This window comes from Anser cygnoides, chromosome 8 (assembly GCF_040182565.1).
Source record: "Anser cygnoides isolate HZ-2024a breed goose chromosome 8, Taihu_goose_T2T_genome, whole genome shotgun sequence".
In the NCBI taxonomy this organism is placed as follows: Eukaryota; Metazoa; Chordata; class Aves; order Anseriformes; family Anatidae; genus Anser; species Anser cygnoides.
Window position 1 is genome coordinate 27,543,877 of NC_089880.1, and position 26,252 is coordinate 27,570,128.

Genomic DNA, 26,252 nt, shown 5'->3' on the forward strand with positions numbered 1-26,252 from the left:
TACTTCCACCTGTCACCATGGATTTTTATATCCAAAATACACAATATATTCTTACGGAATAGAGACTATTCCTATATTCTATACGGACTACAGAAAATAGAGACCATATTCCTCACTTTCCTGTAACTCTAAGAAGCACTTTATCTTCACCGTGCTTTTGTTGAAACAGCAAGACTGAAAGTTGAGGCAAAGCACAGCCCCCGTTTCACCAGGGGTCACTGGCTGTGCACTCCCAGCTCTCAACCACAAATGTTACCTTCAGAGAATAAACCTCCTTAAGTTTCTCAAGCCAGCCCTGTGGTACAAAGCAGCCTTAGAGCAGACCAGTGTGTTTGTGTGAGTGTGTTAGAGCTGGTCCTAGCATAAGCCTCAGTACTGAAGCAGCAAATGGGGGGAGAGCCTACCATGCTTGAAACCATGAGGACAAACTTCAAAAAGGCCAGAAGATTTTTTCTTCCTTAAAGAAGAGAGGAATCTAAACAATACACTTAAGAACATATGTATTTAAAAAAGCAGAAAGGCACAGAGTTGGTCACATTTATTGCATCCAGAAAAATATAATCTTATTTGCGTATGCAAATACTTACAGGACGTTTATTGAGTGAAAACCATATGCTCATATGATTTAAATAACAAATTAACTTGCCATTTAAAACTGCATTCTTGGTAACTGCAACTGACAGTTTTACTCCCCAAATGTTAAAGAACTTGAAGCTTCTTTCTGTTCTTTATGCAACTGTTTTGCTCTGTTTTTCAAATGCTCTGCCTTGGCATCATTCTTCTCAATGCCATCTCCGAGTTTGTACATTCGGCTGGCATTGGCACAGGCCCATATGTGACCCAGCTCACACCCTTTCAGTGAGTACTTCAAAGCACGGTTCATGTCCTTAGGGATCCCAGGCGCTCCTTGGAGATATATCACACTGAGGTTGAAGCAGCTAGGAGCAAAATTGCCATCACAGGCCTTTGTGTAATAGTCTCTAGCAACAACTGGGTCAGGTTTATCACCATTCACCTTCCCATCGTGGGCCAACAGCCCAACGTTATGACAGGCATTTACTGACTTCTTCCCACCTTTCTCACATGACTTCAAAAAGGAGTTGTAGGCAGCTTTCAAATCGGGGTCGAGTCCACCTGTCAGCCAAGAAACCAAGATTACTGTAAGGACAACTTGAAACACATGAGAGCTCTCTGCTTTGCAGCATGCTTCCCAGTGCTCTCTGGGAAAGACAGCAGCCCTCACTTGAGATACAACAGTCAAAATTTAGGACTTCAGAAACACTATTGCTCTCTCAGTTCCAAACACTTTGCTAGTCTTCAAGTTAGGAAACCCTCATCCAATTCTCAGTAATCACAATAGCTTATGCAGACAAAACTCTTTTCACCAGCGCGTATAAAGATTCCCAAACAACTTCCACTAGGCAAAGTATTCTTTTGCTAGTACACCTGTACAAGTGCTGAGATTGTTAACTAGTTTCAAACTACAGTACAAATGTCATATTCCTCACTGGTACCGTTATTTAAAAGACGACCCAGTAGTTTAACTGCATGCAATGACAACGCAATGTCAGGTGGATACAGGGCCTAATTACGTGCCTGTAAGCAGAGCTACCAGCTTTAAGTCTATTTCTGCCTTACTTTCTGTAAGAAAGAACAGCCAGACACGCATAAATCAAAATTTTGGTAACAGCGACATTCAGTGGTGGATATACTTACCACTTATATGCATAATAGTAAAGAAATAATATATGTGGCAGCTTAAAATTTATTAGGAAGCAGTTTAAGGTTTTTCCTCCTTCCCCAGCTTTTATGATACGGCCATAAAAGGGGCAGGGCGTGCAGGTGTTCGGCAGTATGGGATTAAAGGAAAAAAAAAGGGGGGGGGAATAAAGCCATGATTCCGAGGGCGGGAGAGCCCCGGCGCACCGAGCCCGCGGCGCCTGAGGGCGCTGAGGGGACAAACGGGAGGACCCGGCCGGGCCCGGAAAAGGGAAGGCGGCCAGACCAGCAGCCGGCCCCCGGCTGTGCCCACCTTTGCCGATGGCCTGGTAGGCCCCCAGCTTGTAGCAGCTCTCGCCGTGCCCGTGAGCCTCGCAGTTGTCGCGCAGCACCCGCGCCGCCGCCTGGAAGTCCTTCCTCACGGCGTCCAGGTAGTCGGCGAGCCGCTGGCAGCCTGCAAGGCACCGCCGGTCAGCGGGCAGCCGCCGGGCCCCGCGGCCCGGGGTCGCCCTGGAGCCGCTTACCCTCCGGGTCCTTCTCCTTGAAGCACTGGTAGCTGTACTCGACGTGCAGGTTCGCCAGGTACTCCCTCACCTCCTCCTCGTCCTCGAAGTTGATGAGGCCGGCCATGCCGCCGCGCTGACGGAGCCGCCCCCGGGCGCCTCCTCTTCCTCCCTCTCCTCCTCCTCTTCCTCCTCGTTCTCCTCCTCCGCGTCCTCCTCCCAGCCCCGGTGCCAGCTGAGCCGTAAGAATCCAGCCCTGGCACGGGAGCCTTCTGCGGAGTCCCAAAATATAATAATACATCTGCGATATTTTACTTGCCAAGGTTTGGGCCATTAGGATACGTATTACTGAGGTTTTACACACAGTCATCAAATCGAGATAAAAACTCGAGATATTAGTGTATGCATTAATACACTGCACAACCAAGGAGCCAGGGCTTTACTACCAACTCCACAACTTGCTGCCTGCATGCTTTTGTCTGGGATTTACAGCTGAATAATTTTTCAACTCAATTTTAGGACAGACGTGTTGCTGCTAACAACCTTTACCAGCAACCTCCTTGTGGTACAAAAACTGACCTTGCGGATGCCTTCTGAAGAGATGGGAATCCTGCATCCCAGTACGTGTGAGCAGAAAGTGCCGGGGTTGTTGAAAGCACTTAGAGAGACTGGTAAGCAGTTCATGACACATTACATGACCTAGTTCTTCAGTTATGGATGAATTTACAGTGCTAGACAGTGTGATACTAGGGTACTCGTACGAAATACGGCACAGTATCCAGTTCCAGCGGTTTCCAGCACAAACAATTTTCTGAGAGTATAGCAGCACATTAGAAATGTATATGACAAATTGCTTAGTTAAAATTATTTTCAAACAGTTGCTTTGTCCCAAATGATTTCAGTAGCATCACACAGGCTTGTCAAGCTTTTGGGATAAATAAAACTCAGTTAAATCTTGTGTATAGTCTCCCATAGGGGGAAACCGGATTGTCTGTTAACTGCTAGAGCTAATTGCTAGAACCATTGTGGGTCGGACTGCTGGCACCACCTGCTGGGCGTGCTATCAAAATTCCACTTGTAACTTCTGTTCACATTATTCCTGTAGTATTTCCTTAAAACTTGTCAGGCTTTTCAGTGTTTGGGTTGGGGTTATTACACGTGGTCCACACGAAGCTTATATCTCGTCTCTGAAGTGCATCAAGCAAAAGCACTGACACGTCTGTGAGAATGCAAGTAAGAAAATACACGTTTTTAGTCCATGCTGACTGCTACCTGTCAGGTCCTCTTATGTTCTGGAGATGCTTTTGGAAGATGAACTGCTTTTGTACTGTTTCTCTGAAAATCAGGCTTTGAAAAAATTCAGTTCGCACAAGCTCAGTAGGAACTCTTGAGTTCAACTGGTTTAAATCTCTGAAGAGTCTGTTCTCACAGGGATTTTGTCTTTGCAGTTTATAATGCAGAGGTTGGGTCAGCTGTATGGCCTCCACAATGTAGGAGCAAAGTGGCACTGTGAGGCTGCTGCGGCTCCTCAGTACACTGGGGCAGACCAAGAAATTACACTGAGCGGGGAATCTGTTCTGTGACTTCAAAGTTTTCACTGAGCCCAGAGAGGAAAAGAAAAACAGTTCCTATCATAAAGTCAGATGGAATGACAAAAAGAAGGTAAAGACATACAGTGATACTCAGGTTGAAGTGATTGAGCAAATATGTCAAAATCCCAGACTAAAGAATTGTGCCTAAAACTGACCTTTGCTGTGTAGTCCTTTAACGGATAAAATTATTTGATGGTTGCAAAATATTTTGTCATCTTTTAATGACAAATGTAAATTATATTAGTAATTTCTCCTTAATGTTGATGTGTGTGCTGTTTTGCTTAAAAGATGTAACAGTAAACTTTTTGTAATTTCATTTTAACTGGACAGAGCAATTGTATCACTGTGTATTCTGAAACAAAAAATAACTGTGTTCTCTTCACCAAGTGTAAATACAGTAATATTTGTTGGGAAAGAGGTCTTCATCGCTGTTACTGTATCTGAAAGCCGACATTATTTTGTATAAAAGCTGATAGCAAAGCTCCTGTCCAACTTCGAAGCAGAAAGCAAGACCTATTGTATGGGAGCAGCTCGCTATTCATATTACCCAGACACAATTTGGGGCAGGAAACATTGAATTGCAAGAGGCTGATCTTTGTGCAAAAGCATGGAGGTGAGGCTGAGCTCCGGACCTGCTTTGTCCTCCCAAAACGAGCCCAGGGGAGGGTCAGGCAGGCCGGGCCAGCGCTTTTTGGCGAGTTACAGCCCCCGGCGCTGGCCCTGCCGTTCGCAGAGCAGGGCTGGCTGTCCTCTGCCCGCTGCGGCTGCTTTAAGGGAGGCGGGTCCGGCGCTGCATTCACTTCCAGGTCGGGGGGGGGAGCAAGCACCGGGAGGGGGGTGGAAAGGGAAGAAAAAAAAAAAAAGAGGCAGCCGCAAGCTGCGGTACCCGGCTGGCTGGGCGCTCGCCTCCGGCACCCAGCGCCGCGATGGTGAGTGAGGGGCGCTGAGGGGAGGGGAAGGGGGCCGCCGTCCCTCGGCGGGGCAGGTGGGTTGCCCCGGGGTGCTGGCTGCCGGCGGCGGGGTGCTGAGGTGCTGGGGCAGCGGGCGAGGGGCCGGTATGGCCGCCCGGCTCCCTCAGGCGGCCGCGGCCGTTGGCCGGAGCGGGCGCGAGACCCTGAGCGCGAGCGCCTGCAGCCCCCGTCCCGCCCCGCCGCTGAGGGGCGCCGCCGGCAGCGGCCGTGACAGGGGCACCCGCGGCCGGCCCCAGAGCTCGGGCCCGGCCCGGCCCGGCCCGGCCCGGCTCGGCCCGGTACGGCTCTGCTGCAGCTGGCGGAGGGAGAAGGCAGCCCCTCTGTTACAGGCAGGCCGTGCGTGGTGCTGCTCCCTGCTCGGGAGATGAGTGTGCATATTTGCTTTTGAAACACCACCAGGAACCTCCTGGGCTGTCTAATAGACCGTAGTTAATAAAAGCATAACTTAGTCGCCTAAGTAAGCTTTTGATCTTTATTTTAAAAGTAGGTACCCCCTGTGCCTGTTGTTGTCTTCAGAGGACTGCGAGTTTGGTTCTTTGGGAGCTGGGTGCCGACATTTAAACCTGTGGCAAAACTCTGATTCATGGCGACTCTATGCACCTTTGTTGTCGTGCCGGCATTGTGCATCACCTTCATACCTTTGTTCCTTCCTATGCCACATTTCCAGGCAGCGTTCATATCTTCTCTCACCTTTTGATCTGTGAGGCTAATAAGCTGGTTTTGCCTCCTCCTCCCAACATGCTTTTTCCCCCCCAGCATATTCTGGTAGCTGTTAGGTTCAAACTGAGGTGGTGTAGATATCTCTTAACATAAATGGCCCCACGAGATCTGCTAGTGCCTTGAAAATGGCATAACAGTTCCGTATTTTTGCTTGATGCTTCTCCTGATACCTTCTTTGGCTGCCTGTGTTTCCTTGTGGTTAAGCGAACCCTTCAGGTTCTCTCCAGTCATTTCTAATTGATGAACTCGTATCGGAAGTTCTTTATATTAGTTTTCGAGTACGTGGTCTTATTATGTAGCTTTAATGTGGCACTATTTAATTTTAGATGCCTTGTGGCCTCTGCCAACTTTGTATCGCTAGCAACTTTAATCAGTATGATCCCACTTGTGCCAGAATAATTAATGAAAATAATAAATTTGAGTTTTGTGCATAATCATTCGGTGAGTCTGGTTAATAAATTGCCTAATTTTGTTTCATTCTGTTAATTTAAGTAGGATAATCCTCGAGCATTTTTCGTAGCATAAATCACTGAACCATCTGTTTATTTTTCACCGCCCTTATTAGTGCTCAGGAGAATTCTGAGGAATGTTATTGAGCTGCTAGTATTTCTTGGTCATTTTAGGCATGTTCATTTTAAGAAAGTAAATCTTTAGGGCTAAAAACCAAGGCTCTGCTACCATTTATTGTCCTGCTAACTTCTTGAGAGAAATAATTGCCACTATTTGAAAAGTCCCTTATCCTGTACCCCCGTCTCCTTCCTTGAGCTTTCAGGGAAGAAAAGCAGATGGGCCTGGCAGAGCATACAGTGACCTCTTGCACTTGAGTCTTGTCATACTGAGTCAGTAATTGGGTGCAAAAATTGGAGACTTAGAAATAGTTCTCCTGCAGCTGAAATTGTAGTCTGTCTTCCAAGGCTTTATACGGGTTTACTGAGGGGAAACTGATCAAAAGCTACCTGGGGGGCTGGGGGGAAGATTTGATTTTTAATGACTGAGACACAAAGCTAGAAAGAACTGGATCTTTCAGGCTGGAGTTGGTAGGATCATCACAATGCCTATAGTGAAAAAGGCCCACACAGCAGTGGGATTTAGTTTTCCTGCAAAGTTAGATTGCAATTACTGATGGGAAACATCAGTTAAATCTGTCTCTTTTTTGTTACTGTTGTATAAGCAGGTGGTTGCATGATGATGCTCTTCTGAAAGAACAGGATTTTGTCTGGGTACTCCTACTCAATTAATCTAGGCATAAAGTTGGGCTTAAGATTCTCTAATTTATTCTAGGTACTTCAATATGTCCCTTTAAGCTCTTCTTTTCCTTCGTAACTGCATTTTGAAATATAGAGGTAGATATAGTCTGGCAATAGTTAATGTCAATACAAAGAGTTTTTAAAAGAAAGTATGAAGAATTGTGTTATTTGTGAGAACCTTTCCAACTGTACTAGTGACGTACACTATAAGCTGAACTAGGTAATGCCATATTAGGGGTGGGATTGCATTTCAGTCTGCTAGTGTATTGGATTACTGCTAGATGCCAATGGCCATGTGCTTTACTCTCCTTCCCCCCACCTCTTTGTTTGTTTGTTTGCCTTGGTTTTATTAAGCACTTACAAAGTTATCTTCTTTTTTTTTTTTTGGAAGATTTTAAAAGAAATTTTAAAGAAAAAAGCATTAAAAATCCCATCCCCAACTATTCCATTACCAGTACTATTCCATAAGCTAGTTGACTTTAGATGTGTCACATTAGCTAAAACATATATTAGTAAAAGGAATGAAGGCACCCAGCCTTGTGTCATATAACACATAATCCTGTCTTTTGGAGACTTTAGTCTGGTCACTCGAGTTAGTCTGATGGAATGAAAGAAACCGTTATGTATGTGGGAACATCAGATGGTTAAGATGGCCATGAAAATGTCAAATCTAGACAGTAAAAGTTCTACTGAAATGGTTCTGAATGATCCTTACGAAATACAGTAATCTTGAGCTGTAGTTGACACATATTTACAGCATTCAATTGAAGTATTTGAAATTGAAATAACCAGAAAGTGAAATGAACTGAAAAACAACTGCCAGCTTTGTTTTCAAGCTGACATTCAAAAGCATAAGTAAAGAAGGGAAACACTGAAATCGTACTCCTGTAGGTGTTCAAATACAACTGCAGGCTTTTATTATGAGCTCCTTAACTGGGCAATATTCTCTCAAAGTAAGAAGTTAAGAAAAGGAGTGCCACTTGCTCACGGAAAGGTTTGCAGGTTGCATTCAAGCTATTCTACTTCAGTAGCAGACAACCTAGGAAATTACTTTTATGGTGCTTGTCAAGGGATATTATTAGATGCAGGTAAAAAATGTTTCCCCTGACTGTCCAGGTTACCTCCAGAGCCTTTGCTAGGTGTGTTTGGTAAGTCTTTTGCAACATGTTGAAGAAGTGTTACAAACGTCTCCTGCAGCTGGTGTAAGTGAGGTCGATAGAAGTGGTACTCTGCTGTTCCAAGTGTGACTGATCCCTGCTTGTGGATTTTGGCCCTTTATAGCTAGAGGGGAGTCCTGCATGGACTTCTAAAGTGATTATTTTATTACAAAAAAATAAACAATATCTCCAGGTTAGATTGGCTAGCTAGAGGTATAGGCTGAAAAAATAGCTGTCTGAGTCATATGCTAGCAGCCTATCTGCATGGCTAAAAATTCTCATCGGAGTTTGCTCACTGATATATGGAAGTGTTTTAGCTTTTCTGGCAGAAATTATGCAACAGTGCCAGAAGGAATGAACAGAGCCTGTATTCTGGTTTTTGTCATGTTTAAGCATCAGATTAGAAGCACAAGAGCTAATGAGAGACGAGGCTGTCTTTGCTTAAGTGAGAATAATTTTCATATGCTTTTGAATAAGGATTCTGATTTTTGTTTGAATCGGCAGCTGTCTTATAGGTCCTTGCCATGTGTATTAATTTCAGCTTAGAAAAAATACTTTCTCTATTCCTTAAAAAAAATATATTATTTTAAAATAACCATTTTTTTTTCTCTCTAGAAGCATTTCAGGCATTATTGCACATTGTAAAGAAACAAAAGATGTTAACAACTCCAAATTCTGTCCCTCCTCTTCATATCAGTTTATGGTGGGAGGCAGCCAAAATTGCTGTTTTCTGGTAAAGGGAGCAAGTCACATCACAAAATAACTCCTGTTTCTTCAACAATAATATTTAACAATCAAGTTGAGCAGAATTTAAGCGCTTAGTGAAATCAAGTCAAAGGGGTGGAAGTTGCATGTCAAAAGCTGCAGAAAGAGCTTGTATTTGAATAATTTGGAGTTTTTAGTTCCCAAACCTGTACTTAAGTCTTCAGGAGCTATTAAACTGCAGTCTCTCTTTGTTGGCAGTTCACGATTCATTAAAGATAAGCTCCATTCCAGCCCTACCCTAAATAGGTGCACCTTATTTTAGAAGATGTATTTCTGTCATTTTCTTTATATTTCTTCTACATAACCTTTTATCTATTTCTCTACTTTTGCTATGAGAATATTAGGCAAGTGAAGCAACAGAAGAGAAGTTAAATGAACTAGCAAAGAAAGGTGAAATTATCCAGAACTTTCAGTATCAAAGGCAAGCTACAATTCTTCCTACAGATGAGATGTGGCAAGAGTTGATGCTGTTATTTTCAAAATTATCCGGGGGAGTATGTACCAGTCACTCAGCCTTCTTTTGTGTAGCGCTGCGGATGATTCACAGGGCTGCGAGTCATTCTTTATGTTGATTAATCTGGGAGACTGAAAACAGTAAGCTATTATTAGGCGCTGAATAAAAAATAATAATAATAATAAATAAATAAAAAAACCCAAACAACCAAACCAACCGACCAAAAAAAAAAGTTGAGATTTTCATGTGTCAATATGCAATCTCTCTCTGAAGGAAAATGTGAAGTTTATATTCTGCCTTGTCCCCATTGTGCCCAATGTTCTCTATAGATAATTTCCAGGTCCTTATCATAAAAAGGGGTGGAAAATGGTATCTTTTATCAGAAAGAATACTGCAATAATTGTTATTTCATTGCAGCACAAAATTTGGATCTTTGAGTTTTCTTTTTTTTTTGATCCGAAGCTTTAGCTGCACTTTTCAGTATCAGAAATTGCTCCTAACCATACATGAGATTTATCTACATTCCTAATGTAAGTTTGTGGTAGACTTCTAGTGTGGGTAGATTTAAATGGAAGATTAAAAGCAATTATATCAAGAAGTAATGTTTGATTAAAACAATAGTTCTTTCAGTCTGTCTTGATCGATTAATTACCAGCAAATGTCATAAATTCAAATTCTGTCATCAGAAATTGGGAAAATACTTTTATTGCCCAGTGAACGCAGGCAGGATTTACGTACAGCAGACAGACTGGCTGTGGCTCTCGGGGTGACCGTGGGAGGAGGCTGCCCCCCAGTTTGGCAGGTCTTGTGTTGTGTGACCCAACTCACAAGTTTACTGCGGTTCTAAGGAGAGCATCTCGTGTATAATATTTGCCCGTTCAAATGTGAGTCAGACTAACAAAAAATAATGATTTAACCAAAAATAACGTTGTGGAGGAATGTTGGAGACATAGACAGCAAAATGATTTGACTAAATCGCCTTTGTTTCATTGTGTTTTGCATACGACAGGAGGAAGCTTCTCCCTATTCTTTGCTTGACATCTGTTTGAATTTCCTTACTGCTAACCTAGAGAAGTTCTGCACAGAAAGGCAAGATGGAACACTGTGCCTGCAGGAGCCAGGAATGTTTCCTCAAGAAGTGGCTGATCGATTGCTGCAGACGATGGCATTTCATGGTAAAACAATTATTTGTGGGTCATCGGTGGAAAATATTTTACTGGAATGTGGCACTGCAGCTAGGGTGTGTTTTCTAGTAGAGTCTGATGTTGGAGCTATTTAAAATGTGTTCCTTAATCTCTGAATAGAGAATTTCTGTTATTTTGGTTTTGCCACAGGTTCAGCTGGATGTTGCTGGATAGATAGTTCTGAATCAAAAGTTCTTTGTCCCATGTTTATGATTTTAATTAAATATTCTTTTAAGTGAGCATTCTTTAACAGACCTTTCAATCACTTTTTAAAAGATTTAATTCTACTTCTAGCAGTGCTCACATATTTCAGTATCTCCTGCAGACCAATTAACTGAATTACGTTCTCTTTACTATGTGTCCATACAATTAAACTATGAAATAATCTTCTGATTTTTCATTAAAATAGTTTTTCATTGCTTTTAGTACTTTTCTTGCAGTGGAATTCTTTGCTAAAAGGCAGTCAGTTTCAAGACTAGCATAAAAGGTATGAAAAGCACCTTGTGGTGTTCTTATGTGTTACTACAGGCCTAGTATGTTTTGTCAGGCTTTTGAAGAGAGACCTGCCATCTTGTTTGCTTACTTTTAAGCATGACAAAGGAAAATGTTAAGTATGTGTCATTAAAAGCTTCTTGGCATGAGGACAGTGAATGTATAGAATATCCTACAGAAGAGCCAGGAGACCGATTTCTGCAGACTTTAGAGATGAGACGTGACACTGGAAAAATTGCTTTAAACACACCAAGAGCCCTATCCTGTAGGTGCAGATGTGGCTGGCTGCCTTTGTCCAGATACTGGTGTTGTAGTTCCCTCCAGCTGTTGCCAGCTGAGTGTAACAGAAGAGATAGTCCTAAAAAAAAACCAAAACAACAAAACAAAACATGCAACTCCCCAAACCTCTCCATCTTCAGCATGCATTACTTTCTGATAAGTAGTTATTTAGAGTAGTCCCAAGAAATCGGATTCAAGGAACAGAAATGTATTACCAGTACTAGCAGTGACGAGGGCAGTTTCAGACACAGAAACGTCACAAACACTGTGTCAGAGTGCAGGAAGTCAAAGAAAAAAGAAAAAAAAAAAGTGGATTCTAGATAAATGGTGTGTGGCAAAGGTAGGTCAGTGGGAGAGCCTGACTTGATCCGTAATTAAAAAGATTAGCAAAAATTACTAAGTAATTTAGTTATATTTGATAAGTAATTTAGTTATATTTGAACCAAATTATATTTATTTATTGCACTTTATTTTTTTTCCTGAGTACAAATTGTCTCATATTATATGTTCGCTTTCTCTACAAAAGATACATGTTACCTGGTCTGAAATGTTCTTTAGAAAGGTCTGCAAATCTTAATATTAATTTAACTTCATCACAGAGGCAATTACTAGCTCATGACTTAAATCTAGACAGACTGTAGTGGCAATGATGCTTTTATTCAAATATATTGTGTTCTCAATGTCTTTACAATCTTCATTGTGCCTGAAGATGCAAACCGGGGACATTGGCATTTATAACCCTCTGGAGCAAAATTAGAAGGACGTGTACTTCCTACTTCTTCTGTGTGTATGCTTGTGTACCCATAGCCTTCTCTCAGGGCTTTTTATAAATTAGTAATCACTCTATTGATGAGACAAAAATAAGATATCTTGGTGTTTCTGATGTATTTCAGATAATCCTGTGCATGGAACTAAATTTTTCAGTTAGTGTTTTGTCAGTATGCTGCAGGAAAAGACTACTTACGCAGTCATCTTGCTACAGAGCAGAAGATAATAATCTCAAACGAGGCTATTGTATTTCCTTTTTTCACTGCTGTCTTTCTCTCCTTCCCACTCTTGTCCTCCTGTTTCTCCTCTTTGAAACACTTTCTAGGTTTCTTTCTCACATTTAGCTTGTTTCTGAGCAACACTCCTACCTTCTTCATGAAGGACATATAAAATAACTTAATCAGCTTAGTATAGTGTATTGATCCTACCTATAAATTCAGTCGAATGCTATAGTATTCAGTTGAGTTAAAGCAAGATGGAAGTGGATCATTAATTGCTGGCACTATGTTGAGGTTAACAGAACTGTGACCAGGGAAGAAAAACTTCAAGAAAATTTGAAATTTAGTTTTTAGCACGTTTCTAACCAGTTGCAGTGAGAAAATTCAGAAAATGCAGGCTGTAGACTGAATGTTTTCAAATTATAGCTACATTTTATTTTGTTGTGTGTTCTGTCTTCTGACCGAAACGTGCATTGTGTATCCAGTACGTCTTAATTTAGCTGTCCTATTCTTTGACCTGAGATTATCCAAAAGTGAGATCATAATCGCAAAAGCAGAAGCTCAAATAAAAAATTCAGCAGCATAGTGATCCGAGAATATCCTATTTTGCAATTAATCTCTGTTAACACTTCTTACTTGTTTCCCTTTGGGCTCATAATAGTGGTGTATGATGCTAGAAGCAAACACTAATGCTGTTTTCCAACAGGGCTTCTGAATGATGGAACTGTGGGCATCTTCCGAGGCAACCAAATGCGTTTGAAACGAGCTTGTATCCGCAAAGCCAAAATCTCTGCCGTGGCTTTCCGGAAAGCGTTCTGCCATCACAAGCTAGTAGAACTTGATGCTACTGGGGTGAATGCAGATATAACAATCACGGACATTATAAGCGGACTTGGCAGCAATAAATGGATCCAACAAAACCTTCAATGCCTTGTGCTGAACTCACTAACTCTTTCTTTGGAAGACCCATACGAGAGGTGCTTCAGTCAACTGTCTGGGCTTCGTGCATTAAGTATTACCAATGTTCTGTTCTACAATGAGGACTTGGCAGATGTTGCATCGCTCCCTAGGTTAGAAAGTCTGGATATATCCAACACCTCTGTTACTGACATAACAGCACTCCTCACCTGCAAAGACCGACTGAAATCTTTGACCATGCACCACCTGAAATGCTTGAAAATGACCACAACGCAGATTCTGGATGTTATAAGAGAACTAAAATATCTGAATCACCTTGATATTTCAGATGACAAACAGTTCACATCAGACATAGCACTTCGTTTGCTGGAACAGAAAGATATCTTGCCTAACCTCGTGTCTCTGGACATTTCTGGAAGGAAGCATGTTACAGATAAGGCAGTAGAAGCATTTATCCAGCAACGGCCAACAATGCAGTTTGTAGGACTGCTAGCTACTGATGCCGGCTACTCAGAATTCCTAACAGGAGAAGGAAATCTAAAGGTTAAGTGGGAGAATTAATTTTGCTGAAAAATTAGAATGTTCAGGAAAAATAGAACTAATTATTTGTAATAAATATATGTAGGTGTTTCAGAAGGAGGCTGTAAGTTAGTATTTTAACTGTGAGTTGTAATTAGTGACTTCATGTCCAATTCCTACTTAATTCTGGAACAGAAACTGCTAGATTTAAATAATACTATTGTAAAAAAAAAAAACACAACATCTATTTTCTGTGCCATTTTAGTGAGCATCGAGTCCTGATTTAACCTACTAGATCTAAGACAGCTGAACTAGGTCTAGTCAAGTCATTTACTGGAATAATATTCTTGGGTTTCCAGCCCAGTGTCTAGCATAAGGCAGCAATATGTAAGAGGGAGAGTTACAATTTGCATAAACTTTGAGCAGTTCATGATTAACACAGCAGATACAATAAAACTTAATAACTGAGCTGCTGTTGTGTTCCATCACCTCTTCTATTTCCTGATTACAATATTTCTGCCTACCTTGAAAGGTCTTTTGAAGGTCTTGAAAGGTCTTATGGAGGTCGCGAAAGGGAACTGCAGAGGGAACGAGGAAGAGTTTGCATAATGTGGCCATATGTCTCCTAAGCAAGTTGAGTTTTGCAATTCAGTTAAAAAAAGTTAGAATGCCCTTGTTATATGCAAATTAGATAACACAGCAATGACAATTTTTTAATAATAATTTTTACCTGGAACTTTTGACAATTGTTAATGGCCAAGTCTCCTGTGTACCTGGTTGTCACAGCTGACAGCAGTGCGTATGAATGCTGAAAGATTTGTTGGAGAAAGCAAGTTCCCATTTGACGTGATCGGTGTATGGCATCAAGAAATGAAACCTCAAATTTGGTATTAAATAATTCAATATAATCCTTAGAAATAGGCATTAGCTGTATAGAATACATGCTATGACTGTGCTATGAAAAGGTACAGTCTTTTTTTCTTCTTTTTTACTTTGTGACCTGGAATTCATTAGTGACTGTACTGAACTATTCGTCTGTTTAGTCTCGATACTACTAAAGAACAGTCAGGACACAACCCTTGTGGAGTCAGTCAAAGTAAAATATTGTTATCTTTACAGCAGTCCTATATCATTTGGCTATAGAAAGTTCTTGAGAGATTAAACACGAGACAAACATTGTAGTTGAAACCATGAAGCTGAGTGGAATTCTTCATGTAGCATATAACTGGCTGCAGAACGTGTCAGTAAATATGATTGCCCTGCTCTAGTTGGTAGAGAGCATAAACCAAAGTCCGAGATGGTATCACTTCTCTCAAGGCTGTAATATCTTCCTGGTCTAGCAAGTTATGAAAAATTTGGTTCCATATGATACAAGATGCATGAAAAGTGACACTTGCATCTGTGAACGTTTGCTTTCCCTTACGTGACAAATTAGGTAGAACAAGTTCCGTGTGCTTCCCTGAGAATTAAAACCAAAAAACAGTGTTTGCAGCAATGATTCTAAAAGTAGTAGGACTGAGGAACAAGCCTACGGTTACACAACATGCAGATACAAAGTAGGTTAAATACAGTAAAATGGAAGATGCAGTAGGTTGAGAGGTGGAAAAATTTTCAGCTAGTTGCTGATTTAGTATTCTAAACTTAAGCTTATATTAGTCAACAGTCAGTAGCTTCTAATGCACTATTCACCTAAATTAGTTTAGTGTTAGCAGACTTTAAATCCATGTTAAAACTTTTAAAGAATGTTTTCTTTTGCAGCGCATATGAGTTAGTTCTTTAATACAGTGCTGGAAAGGTATTGCTACAGATCTAGCTTATAGGAAACCTGATGTAGACAAAAAATGGAAATATTTTTTATTGGCAGAGCTAGAACCCTGAGCGAAAGATATCAGCTAAAATATGTTTGTCAGTTTATTTGACAGAGCATTCAGTTTCGTATACTACTTTTAGGCATTTGCTGTTTCATAAGCAGTTTTTGTTAGTCACAAAGTGCTACTTTTACTTAGTGGTTTCATATGGATGTGCTTATAGTGGTGTCTGAAACCTAATTCTGTCTTATAAAGGGGATCCTTTACAAAGAATGTTTGAAGATCACATAGTTCTGGATTAATATGGGCAGATAATGTAATCATTTGCTTACTCAAGGCTTTGGCTGAAACATCAGCACTTTTGAAACTGTGGCTTTGCAATTTTGTGAACAAAATTCTTAAAGTAAATGATGATATCTTGAACTAAAGATGATTCCTCTGTTTGTAGGTGTCAGGAGAAGCAAATGAGACTCAGATTTCTGAAGCACTGAAGCGTTACAGTGAACGGGCCTTCTTTGTGAGAGAAGCACTCTTTCATTTATTCAGCTTGACACATGTGATGGAAAAAACAAAGCCTGAAATTTTAAAGGTAAAATAATATAGTCTTGATGAGAAGGTCTTGCATTGTTTCCTGAACTGATTGTAAAGAGGCCATCCCCAAAACCCCGTTAAAAATTATTTTTAAACTTTTACACTTCCGTTGTGATTTTTAAGGCTAAAATTTTTAATGATGGATAAAAATTAACAATGAGTTAATGATGGAGGTGATGCCCTAATAGTGTTTTATGTTACCTAAAATTGGTTTGCACTAATTTAGTGTCTAAATTTATTAGCATCATTAGTAGTTTTGAATGATTTGAAGTTTTCTTCAGGTGCTGAATTAGGTCTTTAGAACATATCTATCTTGGGTCAAATCAAAGGTTTGTCTGGTTTTATTCCCCATGTACAACCATGCCTTCTGCTGGTACGTACAAAAGAACAATAATAGGGAAGGGATATTTCTCACCACTGCCATCTTCCAGTTTGGTAGCATGAACAAATGAACAAATAATTGTTAGAGTCATACATTGGGCTCTAACTAGTGGCAATTCCTGAAACTTCCTTAGAAACCCATTCTAGGAATTGGCTTTATGTTGCTAGAATAACATTGAATATTGTGTTAAGTTTTGGGCCCCTCACTACAAGAATGGTGTTGAGTTGCTCGAGTGTGTGCAGAAAAGAGCAACAAAGCTTGTGAATGGACTAGAAAACAAAGACTTAGAAGAAGTAGCTGAGGGAATTGGGATTGTCTGGAGAAGAGGAGTCTGTGGGGAGACCTCATCATTTTCTACAATTACCTGAAGGGAGGATGCAGTGAGGAGGGTGTCAGTCTCTTTTTTTTCAGGTGGCAAGTGATAGAACATGAGGAAATGCTCTCAAGTTCCATCAGGGGAGGTTTAGGCTGGATATGAGGAAGACTTTCTTCACAGAGAGGTTGGTTAAGCATTGGAATGGGCTGCCAAGAGAAGTGGTGGGAATACCCCCATCCCTGGAGGTATTTAAGAGAGGTGTGGACGTGGCACTAAGGGACGTGGTTTAGTGATGGGACTTGGTAGGTCAGGTTGATGGTTGGACTTGGTGATCTCGAAGGTCTTTTCCAACCTAGTTGATTCTGCAATTCTATGATCTCCTCTGAGGGGCTGCTGCAGACAGTGCAAAAGGACTTGGAGAAATAGAAGTTGTCAGCTTTCAGTCATTGAGCAGAAGGAAATGTTCTTTCTGAGAATTAAAATCATACCAGATGAGTTTTTTCATTTAAGTAAAGAGGAGGCAGAAGTTAGTCATCGTCGTGGCCTGAAGCAACAGTGGATTGCTCTTGAGGTATGTGCACAAACGTGTATGTAAGTAATGTGGGTAAAACTCTTGCATTTCAGCTTGTGGTTATTGGAATGAGAAATCACCCCCTGAATTTGCCTGTGCAGTTAGCAGCAAGTGCGTGTGTCTTTAACCTAACCAAGCAAGACTTAGCAGCGGGCATGCCTGTGCGACTTCTGGCTGATGTCACTCACTTGCTTCTGAAGGCCATGGAACATTTTCCAAATCATCAACAGGTAAAAGATGAAATTTCTTTATTTTCTGTAGGTTTCTCTGTATTGTGGATCTTAAGAGAGATTTCTCCACATCTCATGACCTCAAGAGCAGCTGTAAGCAAGTACTCATATAGATCCATTTGTGCAGGATTTAAGTAAATATTACTTCCTTTTGTTCTTCCTGCCCTATAGGACTGTACTTAATAGAATCAATGTTACCATAATGTGGCTTCTCAAAAAGACTTTCATGAAATTAAACTTGCAAATAAAGTAGAAAATACTGTTGGGTGAGTTGGTCGTCGTTAGAGGCGATCTTGCTGAGAAGAGTGAATGTTTCCTTGCATGTGGCAAAATGGAAACCAAGAGGTGATGTTGGATATCTGGCAAAACTATGATTTTTACCCTAACAAAACCATTATCAGGCAGGATTAAGCAGAAATGCACAGTGGTTATACTGTCCTATTTTAAAAACAAACATCTCTTCAGGCAAACTTTGGATATGTGGATACAAATTATTTCCTTAAGATTATTTAAAGGTTTTTGCTTAATAAAGAACGGATGATGTGTTGAAGGATCACACTTCCTTCAAAGAGTCAATGTGGAAATCCATTGTGTCTAGTTACTAAGCAAGGTTTTGAGTGATCTGCAGTGTGGCTGGAGTTGTCTGAGAGTTTTATCGTTGATCCAGCTACTGTTAACAATAACATAGCATGCCATATTACTAGCGCTAGGAAAAGTCTCATCTGTTTGGGCAGTGTTGAGTGACATAGTGATACTTGCCCAAAATCACAGTATTGAAAACGTCAATTTTTAAGGTTAAATCATAGGAGGTAAATGAGCCTTCATTTGGTATCTTGCATAGGGTTTCCTTAGATATCAAGAGTTATAGCTACAGTTATATATATGTCCTACCAAATGTTCTGGTCAGTGTCTGAAAGTATCGTGGTGTTTTGTTTTTTTTTTTGTGTGTGTGTGTAGTGTTTTATTTATTTATTTATTCCTACTTCCACATTCAACTTTAATGGGGCTTGAATATTCAGCTAGCCCTCCTTCTCTGTTTGAGATACAGGTTTGAAGAAAAATGTAGTGTTTTCAGAACTGCTTAATTCATTTTGTATGTGCATAAACTTAAATATAAGAGGAAAGAGATTTATTTAGGTGCAAAGTTGTCATACAGTCTGCTGTCTGTATTGGTATATTTGCCTGCCTTTTAATTTGTTACTGACCTAACTTGAAGGAGACATCTTTAGCAAGCCTGTACATGAGATATTAATCAAGAGTAAAAAGTTGGTTGTAAAGCTTTAAATCAAACTTCTTCCTTATTATTTGACAAAAGATTAGAATCAAAGCCCAAACAGAATTTTATGGTATCTTCTCAGTGAGGAGAGTGTTTGCCCCATGGTGAAGGAATAATTTTACCCTAAAGTTCTTTTTTTCCGTTAAACTGACTCTTTTTTTAGTTATGATCATTTTGCTTGTGGAAATATGTTTAATGATTCATAGCAAGAAGGTATTCTGAAATGTGTCTCTGTAATCATTCTTTTTCATTTCTTATAGCTGCAGAAGAATTGTCTTCTTTCACTGTGCAGTGACAGAATCCTTCAGGATGTTCCATTTAACAGGCAAGTTTTATGTCAGTTAAAATGAGCTGTAGCATTGCAGAATATTTTTCTCTGTTGTTTTTTTAATACTTAGGTATGTTTATGATTTCTTGGTCTTTGGAAAGTCATGGATGCTCTAGAGACTTGATGACCACAGGGTTTGTTTCTGGTCTCAGTTTTCCCAGTTTAAATCATTCTAATGTGTTAATTCGTGTGGCCTGTGGTATTTTGGGCCTGTAATACACAATAGTTTTGACTGTAGGTCTGTAATAAAAACCTCTGGTATGCGGGTATTTTTTGCTTCACCTGCATAGGTCTACCACTAATCGTGTAACAGAAGTCAGAATTTCTCTGGGGGACTGTGGGATTGTTTTTTGCCGATACTTTTCTACTTGGATGTTTTGCTCAAAGGCTTTTAAGTATGTTGGTCTGCTGTTTCAGAATATTGTGTCAAATTTTTCTTCCTTCTTTGGAAGTAATTCCTGTGCACTTTGATGTATAATAGAAGTAAGATATCCTAAGCAAACAGCTTGAAGATGACCGAGGTTCATGCAATACATGTAATTTCCTGATGTATTTCTACCTTTTTGATACAAGGCACACTTCTGGTTTCTTTGGTCTTGCATGCATTTCTATCTGAAGTGTCTTCTGTGTATATCTTTCTTTTGTTAAGACTTACAAGACTTGAGAAAACAAAACTTATGTTTAACTTTCAGATTTGAAGCAGCCAAACTTGTTATGCAGTGGCTGTGTAATCATGAAGATCAAAATATGCAAAGGATGGCTGTAGCCATAATTTCCATTCTTGCTGCAAAGGTACAAAATTTAAACTTTGAAATGATCAGATAGTATTTCTAAAGTATATTTAAAAAAAGCGTTGATGATGGTTTTATTTATTTATAGCTTTCGACAGAGCAAACAGCCCAACTTGGTGCAGAGCTTTTCATTGTTAGGGTAAGTCAAATACTTTCTTGACAGTAAAAAAATACCATCCTCTTGAGCTATGCATGCTGACAGTATTCCTAAAGATATAAAACAAAAATAAGTAGATAGAATTCTAAGAACACATTAACCTGTATTCATCTGCAAGTTCTTTGGAACAGAAAAGGCTAGAGAATTTGCTAGAGATGATATCAGGCACAATGGTTATGAGACATAATAGCATAGATGAAAAGAAGCCAAACTGGGAAAACTTGATACAGTTAATATGAAGTAAAATAGCAATAAATTCTTGGCTTCAAATTCATTCTATAAGCCTAAAGATCCTTGAAAAGAATATTTGAAATAAATTGTTAGTGCTGTCAGTGTCCATCAGTAATCATACATACATATCACACATGTAATTATGGTGAAAAAAGAGGAATTACTCAAGCATGCAATCATGTTCAAAAGCGGGGAAAAAAGGTTTAATAGCAATTTTATTTTGTATAGTTTGTGTCTTTATAGTTTAGGTCTTTATTCTGCTTATAAATGCAGTTTGCATTACCCAAGTCTGCACAGAAACAAGCAGAGGAGCCAATATGCTTTTTGATTATACAATCATAACTAGGATTTCATTTTGTTTGTTTGTTTTTTCCAGCAACTTTTACAAATAGTTAAGCAGAAAACAAATCAGAATCTTGTAGATACTACTCTCAAGTTCACACTGAGTGCGCTTTGGAACCTCACTGATGAATCTCCAACAACGTGTCGGCACTTCATTGAAAATCAAGGACTAGAACTTTTCATGAGAGTCTTAGAGGTGAGTAGTACAGTTCTCCCTGCGGATTGTCAGACAAGGTTTATAATTAAAATTGTTTCAGTAATAAGCATAAACAGTTACATATAGTTTCTTTTTTTCCACAGTCTTTTCCATCGGAATCATCCATCCAACAGAAAGTTCTTGGACTTCTGGTGAGACAAACGAAAAGTCTGAAATCTGTATTGTTAAAATTTGATCTTTTTTTTTCCCCATGTTAATCTGAAAATTTGTCTAATGTTTTTACATTAATTTAATCTTGAGAGTGTTCATTATTCACAAGTGACGTTGTTTCAGACTGTTTTGTCAATTCTCCAAAAGCACTGATTGTGTTGAAATTGATGATTACACTAAACAAAAAGCTTTTATGAAAGGGCAGTGAGTGAGGCTTCATGTATGTCTAAATGCAAAAGTTAATTGAAAATTAATGGAATTCAGAATTGTGCACCTGGTGAAGTTTACTGAAATTGACCGTGTTTGAGAAATGTTAAAAGTAGCCTTTAAGTTAGTGTAATCTGCATGTTAATGGCCCAAAATTACTTAGGAGAAAACTTCTGTATTCTAAGGCAAATTTCTGCATTAAACTGGAAAAGTTTTAAAAACAGAAGTAGCATTTTGGTATCTGACTGTCACCTGAACATATGAAGACCTCATCCTGGTGTTTATACGTGTTTACATACACTATGTAGTTCAAATTCGTATGTTCATCTCCCTGATAATATTTTCTTTTTTTTTCCTTCCCCTCTGTTTCCCTCCCCTCCAGAATAATATAGCAGAAGTTAAAGAACTCCATTCTGAATTAATGTGGAAAGACTTTATAGACCACATCAGTAAATTATTGCACAGCGTGGAGGTGGAAGTCAGCTATTTTGCAGCAGGGATTATTGCTCATTTAATATCTCGAGGAGAGCAAGCCTGGACATTAAGTCGCAGCCAGAGGACCTCTCTCCTCGAACAGCTGGTACTGAAATGACGGTGCAGTTTATCGTGCTCTTCTATTTTTGTATGTTTGTATTTAACATTGACAGTTCTTTGTTCTGTATTTTGCAGCATTCTGCCATTTTGAACTGGCCGACTCCAGAGTGTGAGATGGTGGCTTACAGGTAACTATTGTCTTGACTTAGAGTTTGGAAAATACAGTAGAATTGAACTAAGTTTAAAACTTGTTCTGAAGCAAAGTGAGCTGCTAGCCAGACGTGGTTTTGTCCAGCAGAAAAATGCCTATCAGCTCAAAATACACAGCATGCTGGTTTTCCTTTTCTGACCAAAGAAGGGTAGGGACTCCTGTGAAAGATAAATGTAATGTTGTTCTGCCTGCATTTCTATTAAAGATGTTCACATCCACGTCTAAAGGACTTAAACACAAAGATTAACCACTAAGATTATATTGGCGTGCACTGGGTTAGCACTGTCTGTCCTAGATAAAGGGACTTGAGGCCAAAAAGTACAACTAGATAATTACTGTCCATTTAATCATTATTTACGCTGTTTACTCCTATTTTTAATGTGTAAGAGGCATCTAAATGCAATGGTAAAAGAATACCATGTATCCGCTATCTATATTTTTGCTGGTTATTGTCTTAAACATCAAAAGGTAGTCACTTTTTACATCTAAAACTCCAGTTTATCAAATGTCTGTCCCAGTTACATTTGTCAGTGAATGAGTAGACAACATGTGATCTGTGAAGAAAAAGTAATATCTGGTAGCAAAGTGAGATGCTGATTGAGATGCTGCTCTCTCTCTTTCTCTTTTTTAAAAATAGGTCTTTTAATCCATTTTTTCCACTACTTGGCTGTTTCATGACACCTGGTGTCCAGTTATGGGCAGTGTGGGCCATGCAGCACGTCTGCAGCAAAAATCGTATGTATTAAGATAAAATTACCCTTAAAATTGTTATTTCCTAGCATATCAATCATTAGAATGAAGTGGGAATAATAGGAATTCCTATGATTTTCATTCCTGATCCTTTGGAGAAACTACACTGAGGCTTTTACTAAATGCGGCAGGAAAAGAAAATTATAAAAGCTATATAAATCTATTTTATTTAATGGAATTTTACTGTTAAATGCACAGTATTAATTCCAGAATGTAGACATGTTAAGATTAACTACATTTGCAGCTTGCACAGGTATTTTTATTCAGAAATGTCAATATTAGTAATGGGCAACAAACTACTTCCAAATTAAACGAGAACAAGGATTACAGCAGGTAGCTATCTCTTACCACGAGAACAGAAGTTTTAGGTAATCCCAGTCCCTAATCGCCTTTTTGCAATAACTTGCTGTTACATGAAGGACTATTTCTTAATCTGCTTTTCCCATCTGCAAAATGAGAACACCAGCATCTTCTTTTTAAAATGCTTTGGTAGTAGTGCATGATGAAATGCACAAGCATTGGGGAAGGAAATAAGTCCCCTGGTCCCCTGAGCATACCTAAAGGGTAAGGCTGGACAAACCTTCCTGACTTTTTAATGACTTTTAAAAAAAATAAATGTAGATGACACAAGTATGTATATTTTCATTAACTTCTACCATGTATAAAGCAGCTTTCCTCTGCAGTATTAAAAATATTTTCTGTGCCAGTGTTTTAATCTTCCCGACAGCAGTATCTCAATGCTTGTTTATCCCTGTCCCATAAATCACTGTTTTTACAGTGAAAATGCATCTATTCAGGACCAAGCAATAACATGGCATGATATATAACTGCACATAAAATATGTTTTTTCTGCTCTTTATAGAGCTCAGAACTGTAAAGAGATGTTCTTAGGGTACTCTGTCCCGAGGCCCATAAGGACTTTTCCTATGGTGAAGTAGGACTGTTCTGACAAAGCTGTTTTAGTCGTCAGACTTTGAATAACAGTTTTTCATTAAGACACCTTAATCCTGTCTTAATGAAATTAAAGCAAGCTTTCTTCCCCTCTTTGTGCCTCAGCTCTGTTAGCTCGGTATAGTCTTATTTGTTCTATTTATTTTTAGCGTTTATTTTGTGCTGCCCTAACCTCTGAGCTTTCAACATGCCACAGAGGTTTGTACTGACAGTGAGTAACTGCACTGTAGAATGCAAAGGCTGTGAATAACTGGGTGACATATGCCCGATTTGAGATCAAAAAAGTATAGCCCTGATATATTTATATATGTACATCCTGAATATATATCCTAAAGTTTAGTTCTGATGGCAATTGGTGCCAGAAGCTTCTGGAGAAAGTTGCAAAGAAACTAAATGCTTGTTAGCAAATGTAATAATGTACGCTGAGGGAAAAATTATTTGATTCTGAAATATGAAATTTATATGGGGAAAATTCTTAAGCTTGGCACCACGATGACATTTCATCCTGGATTGGAGATACATTTTATTTTGCTCTCCTCTTTTACGTGGGAATGAAAAGTGGTCTGGAATTAATGGCATTCATTTTTTTTTCTCCTTTTCCTGTTTCACACCTCAGTGAGCTAACTTACCTAAAATGTTAGTAGCGCCACAGCAAATGTGATCCCCAGTGAAAAGTTTATTATCAGCATTTAAACAGGTCAGGTGTTGCATCACTTAGGTGAATGGTGAAGTTAAGCACATCTGCTGTCATGCCCTGTGGACTGCATTACAGTCATTGTGACCTTTTTGTGACAGCTTCTGAAGCTTGTGTGTTACGTTACAGCTGTGACTTTTTATAGCTGATCTCTGCATGTGATAACACTGCAACTGATGTAGACTTCTTAAAAGCAGTAACAAAAATGGAAATAAAAGTGTAATTTTATCTTGAAAAGGCTCTCATAGCAACTTATCCTAGTTAAACTATTTTCTATACTAGTCAATGTAAGTAGCATTTGGCAAAATGTTTTCAAAGGGCCTGTTTCTTATTTACTCTACAAGACTTCAGGAAGTGTCTTAAATGCTGCCTGCCTCATAGGAGATGAAAGTGGATTTGAATCAGTGTTTACAATATCTGCTACTCCCACCCTAGATACGTTTTTTTGGATTACCTTTTTTATCTTATTACAGCTACCAGGTACTGCAGCATGTTAATTGAAGAAGGCGGCTTACAGCACTTATACAACATCAAGGAAAACGTCCAGACTGATCCACACGTCCAGAGGATTGCTATTGCCATCCTAGATAGTTTGGAAAAACACATTATGCGTCACGGGAGACCACCTCCATGTAGAAAACAGCAACAAAATAAACCCAACTGAAAGCTGCAGGTATAAGAGTGTAAAGTATTGTCTCTGTAATAATCCTTTCTGATGTGTGTGTAGTTGGAGTAACTTGTAATATAGTGGTCACCATTAAAGTGATTTGCCGATAATTGTGGTACCCAGAACCATGTATGGTAACCTTTGGTGAATGTCAACTTTAATGGCAACCGCATATGCAACTTGTAAAGGGTCACTGCTTGAGCTGGTCATACCTGTAGGGTTACTACTGGCTACAAAGAGATGGGACTCGAACAGATCAATAGATCAATATGCACATCTGGAGGAAAAAAAAAAATTAAAAAAAAGACTCCTAGGAATATCTTGTTTTGTGACTTCTGGGACAGAAAGCTATTGCATCCCTATGATTGCTGTTTATAAAACTGGTTACCAGTTCGGTGTTTGAATAGAGCTGTGTGTGGTTGTGATATTCAACACTTCTACAGATTACAAAAGTACATGCATGCAAGTTACAAATGAGACTTGTAACTAAGGCGACCAAAATGTCCATCGTCTCATAATCCTTCTAAACACAAATGGGGACTTCAGCTTCCTTTTCCTTTTGCCTGCAAGCTGTGTTCTTTTGTTTTCCTTGCTGCTAGAACGATGCCTTTTTGCAGTTGAGCTCTCCTGAGTCCTCTGTGCTCTCAGTAAGGTTGAGATCAGCACTGCATCAGGGAAAGTGGAAACTCACTAAAATAAAGCAATAGAAACAGATTTGATAGGAACCACAGTTCTAAAAGAATGAGCTAAGCTTGAGATTTTAAACTTGATAACATGAAGGGGATTTTGCCGTTGTTTGACTACTTTTGGTTGTGTGGGGGATCTTTCTTTTCTTTTTGGAAGACTGGTAGGGAAAGAGAAGGCTCGTAAGAGCAAAGTACTGACCTGTCCTCATCACGAGGGGGATCGCATGTTGAGATAGGAGGCCCAGGATATTTGGTCACCTTATTTATAAGAGACTAATGATTGCTCTGTTTTCTGTAAATATTCTGTCAGTATTGTGCAGTGAATAATATTTCCAAGTCATCACAGTGCAAAATAATGCCTAATGTTCTATGTAAACCCTGTGTCAATTGCATTGTTCTGTGAAGTGTGAAATTTTACATAAAGATGCTAATTGTAACAACTCACTTCTTTCTTGGTTACCTGTGGGTTTCAAATGATGTGTTGAATGAAACGTATTGCACAGCATATGGATGCCTGATAAAATACAAGTGATGGAAGCAAACTGCATGTTGGTTCAAATTCACTTTTATTTCAAACATTGTTTCTGTTTATCTGGTTACAGTCCGTATTTCCATGACAACTGACTGACATTCTTAGACTCTTCTGTAAATATATT

General features: G+C 39.5%; 3 protein-coding genes across 6 annotated transcripts in view; 2 read left to right on the forward strand and 1 right to left on the reverse strand.

The window, feature by feature from the left end:
* The window catches only part of SHISAL2A (shisa like 2A), a 52,492-nt gene extending 48,263 nt beyond the window's left edge, over positions 1-4,229 (forward strand). For 2 of the 3 annotated variants that reach the window (XM_067001582.1, XM_013176300.3), the window contains exons 15-16: positions 2,742-2,893; positions 3,671-4,229. The gene's annotated coding sequence lies outside the window, so the exon portion shown is untranslated. The remainder of the gene's footprint in view (positions 1-2,741; positions 2,894-3,670) is intronic. The other variant, XM_067001583.1, reaches the window with a different exon arrangement.
* On the reverse strand, positions 524-2,942 carry COA7 (cytochrome c oxidase assembly factor 7). 2 transcript variants are annotated; one of them, XM_067001578.1, is made up of 4 exons: positions 2,802-2,942; positions 2,314-2,494; positions 2,033-2,173; positions 524-1,134 (listed from the first exon to the last, which is right to left on the reverse strand). In XM_067001578.1, exons 1-4 carry the CDS (start codon positions 2,904-2,906, stop codon positions 686-688), a joined length of 876 nt encoding a protein of 291 aa, XP_066857679.1. In that variant the 5' UTR covers positions 2,907-2,942; the 3' UTR covers positions 524-685. The 2 variants fall into 2 exon arrangements, with proteins under 2 accessions (XP_066857679.1, XP_047917898.2); XM_048061941.2 differs by lacking the exon at positions 2,802-2,942 and having other exon boundaries at positions 2,244-2,597.
* A 492-nt stretch (positions 4,230-4,721) lies between the features above and the next one.
* Positions 4,722-26,040, forward strand: LOC106033005 (protein zyg-11 homolog B). The gene is made up of 14 exons (XM_048061927.2): positions 4,722-4,743; positions 10,138-10,303; positions 12,776-13,530; positions 15,763-15,903; positions 17,228-17,404; positions 18,941-19,005; positions 19,701-19,800; positions 19,888-19,938; positions 20,564-20,725; positions 20,830-20,877; positions 21,486-21,683; positions 21,773-21,825; positions 22,486-22,583; positions 24,717-26,040. The coding sequence occupies exons 1-14, from the start codon at positions 4,741-4,743 to the stop codon at positions 24,905-24,907; spliced, it is 2,208 nt and encodes a 735-aa protein (XP_047917884.1). The 5' UTR covers positions 4,722-4,740; the 3' UTR covers positions 24,908-26,040.
* The last annotated feature ends 212 nt before the right edge of the window (positions 26,041-26,252 follow it).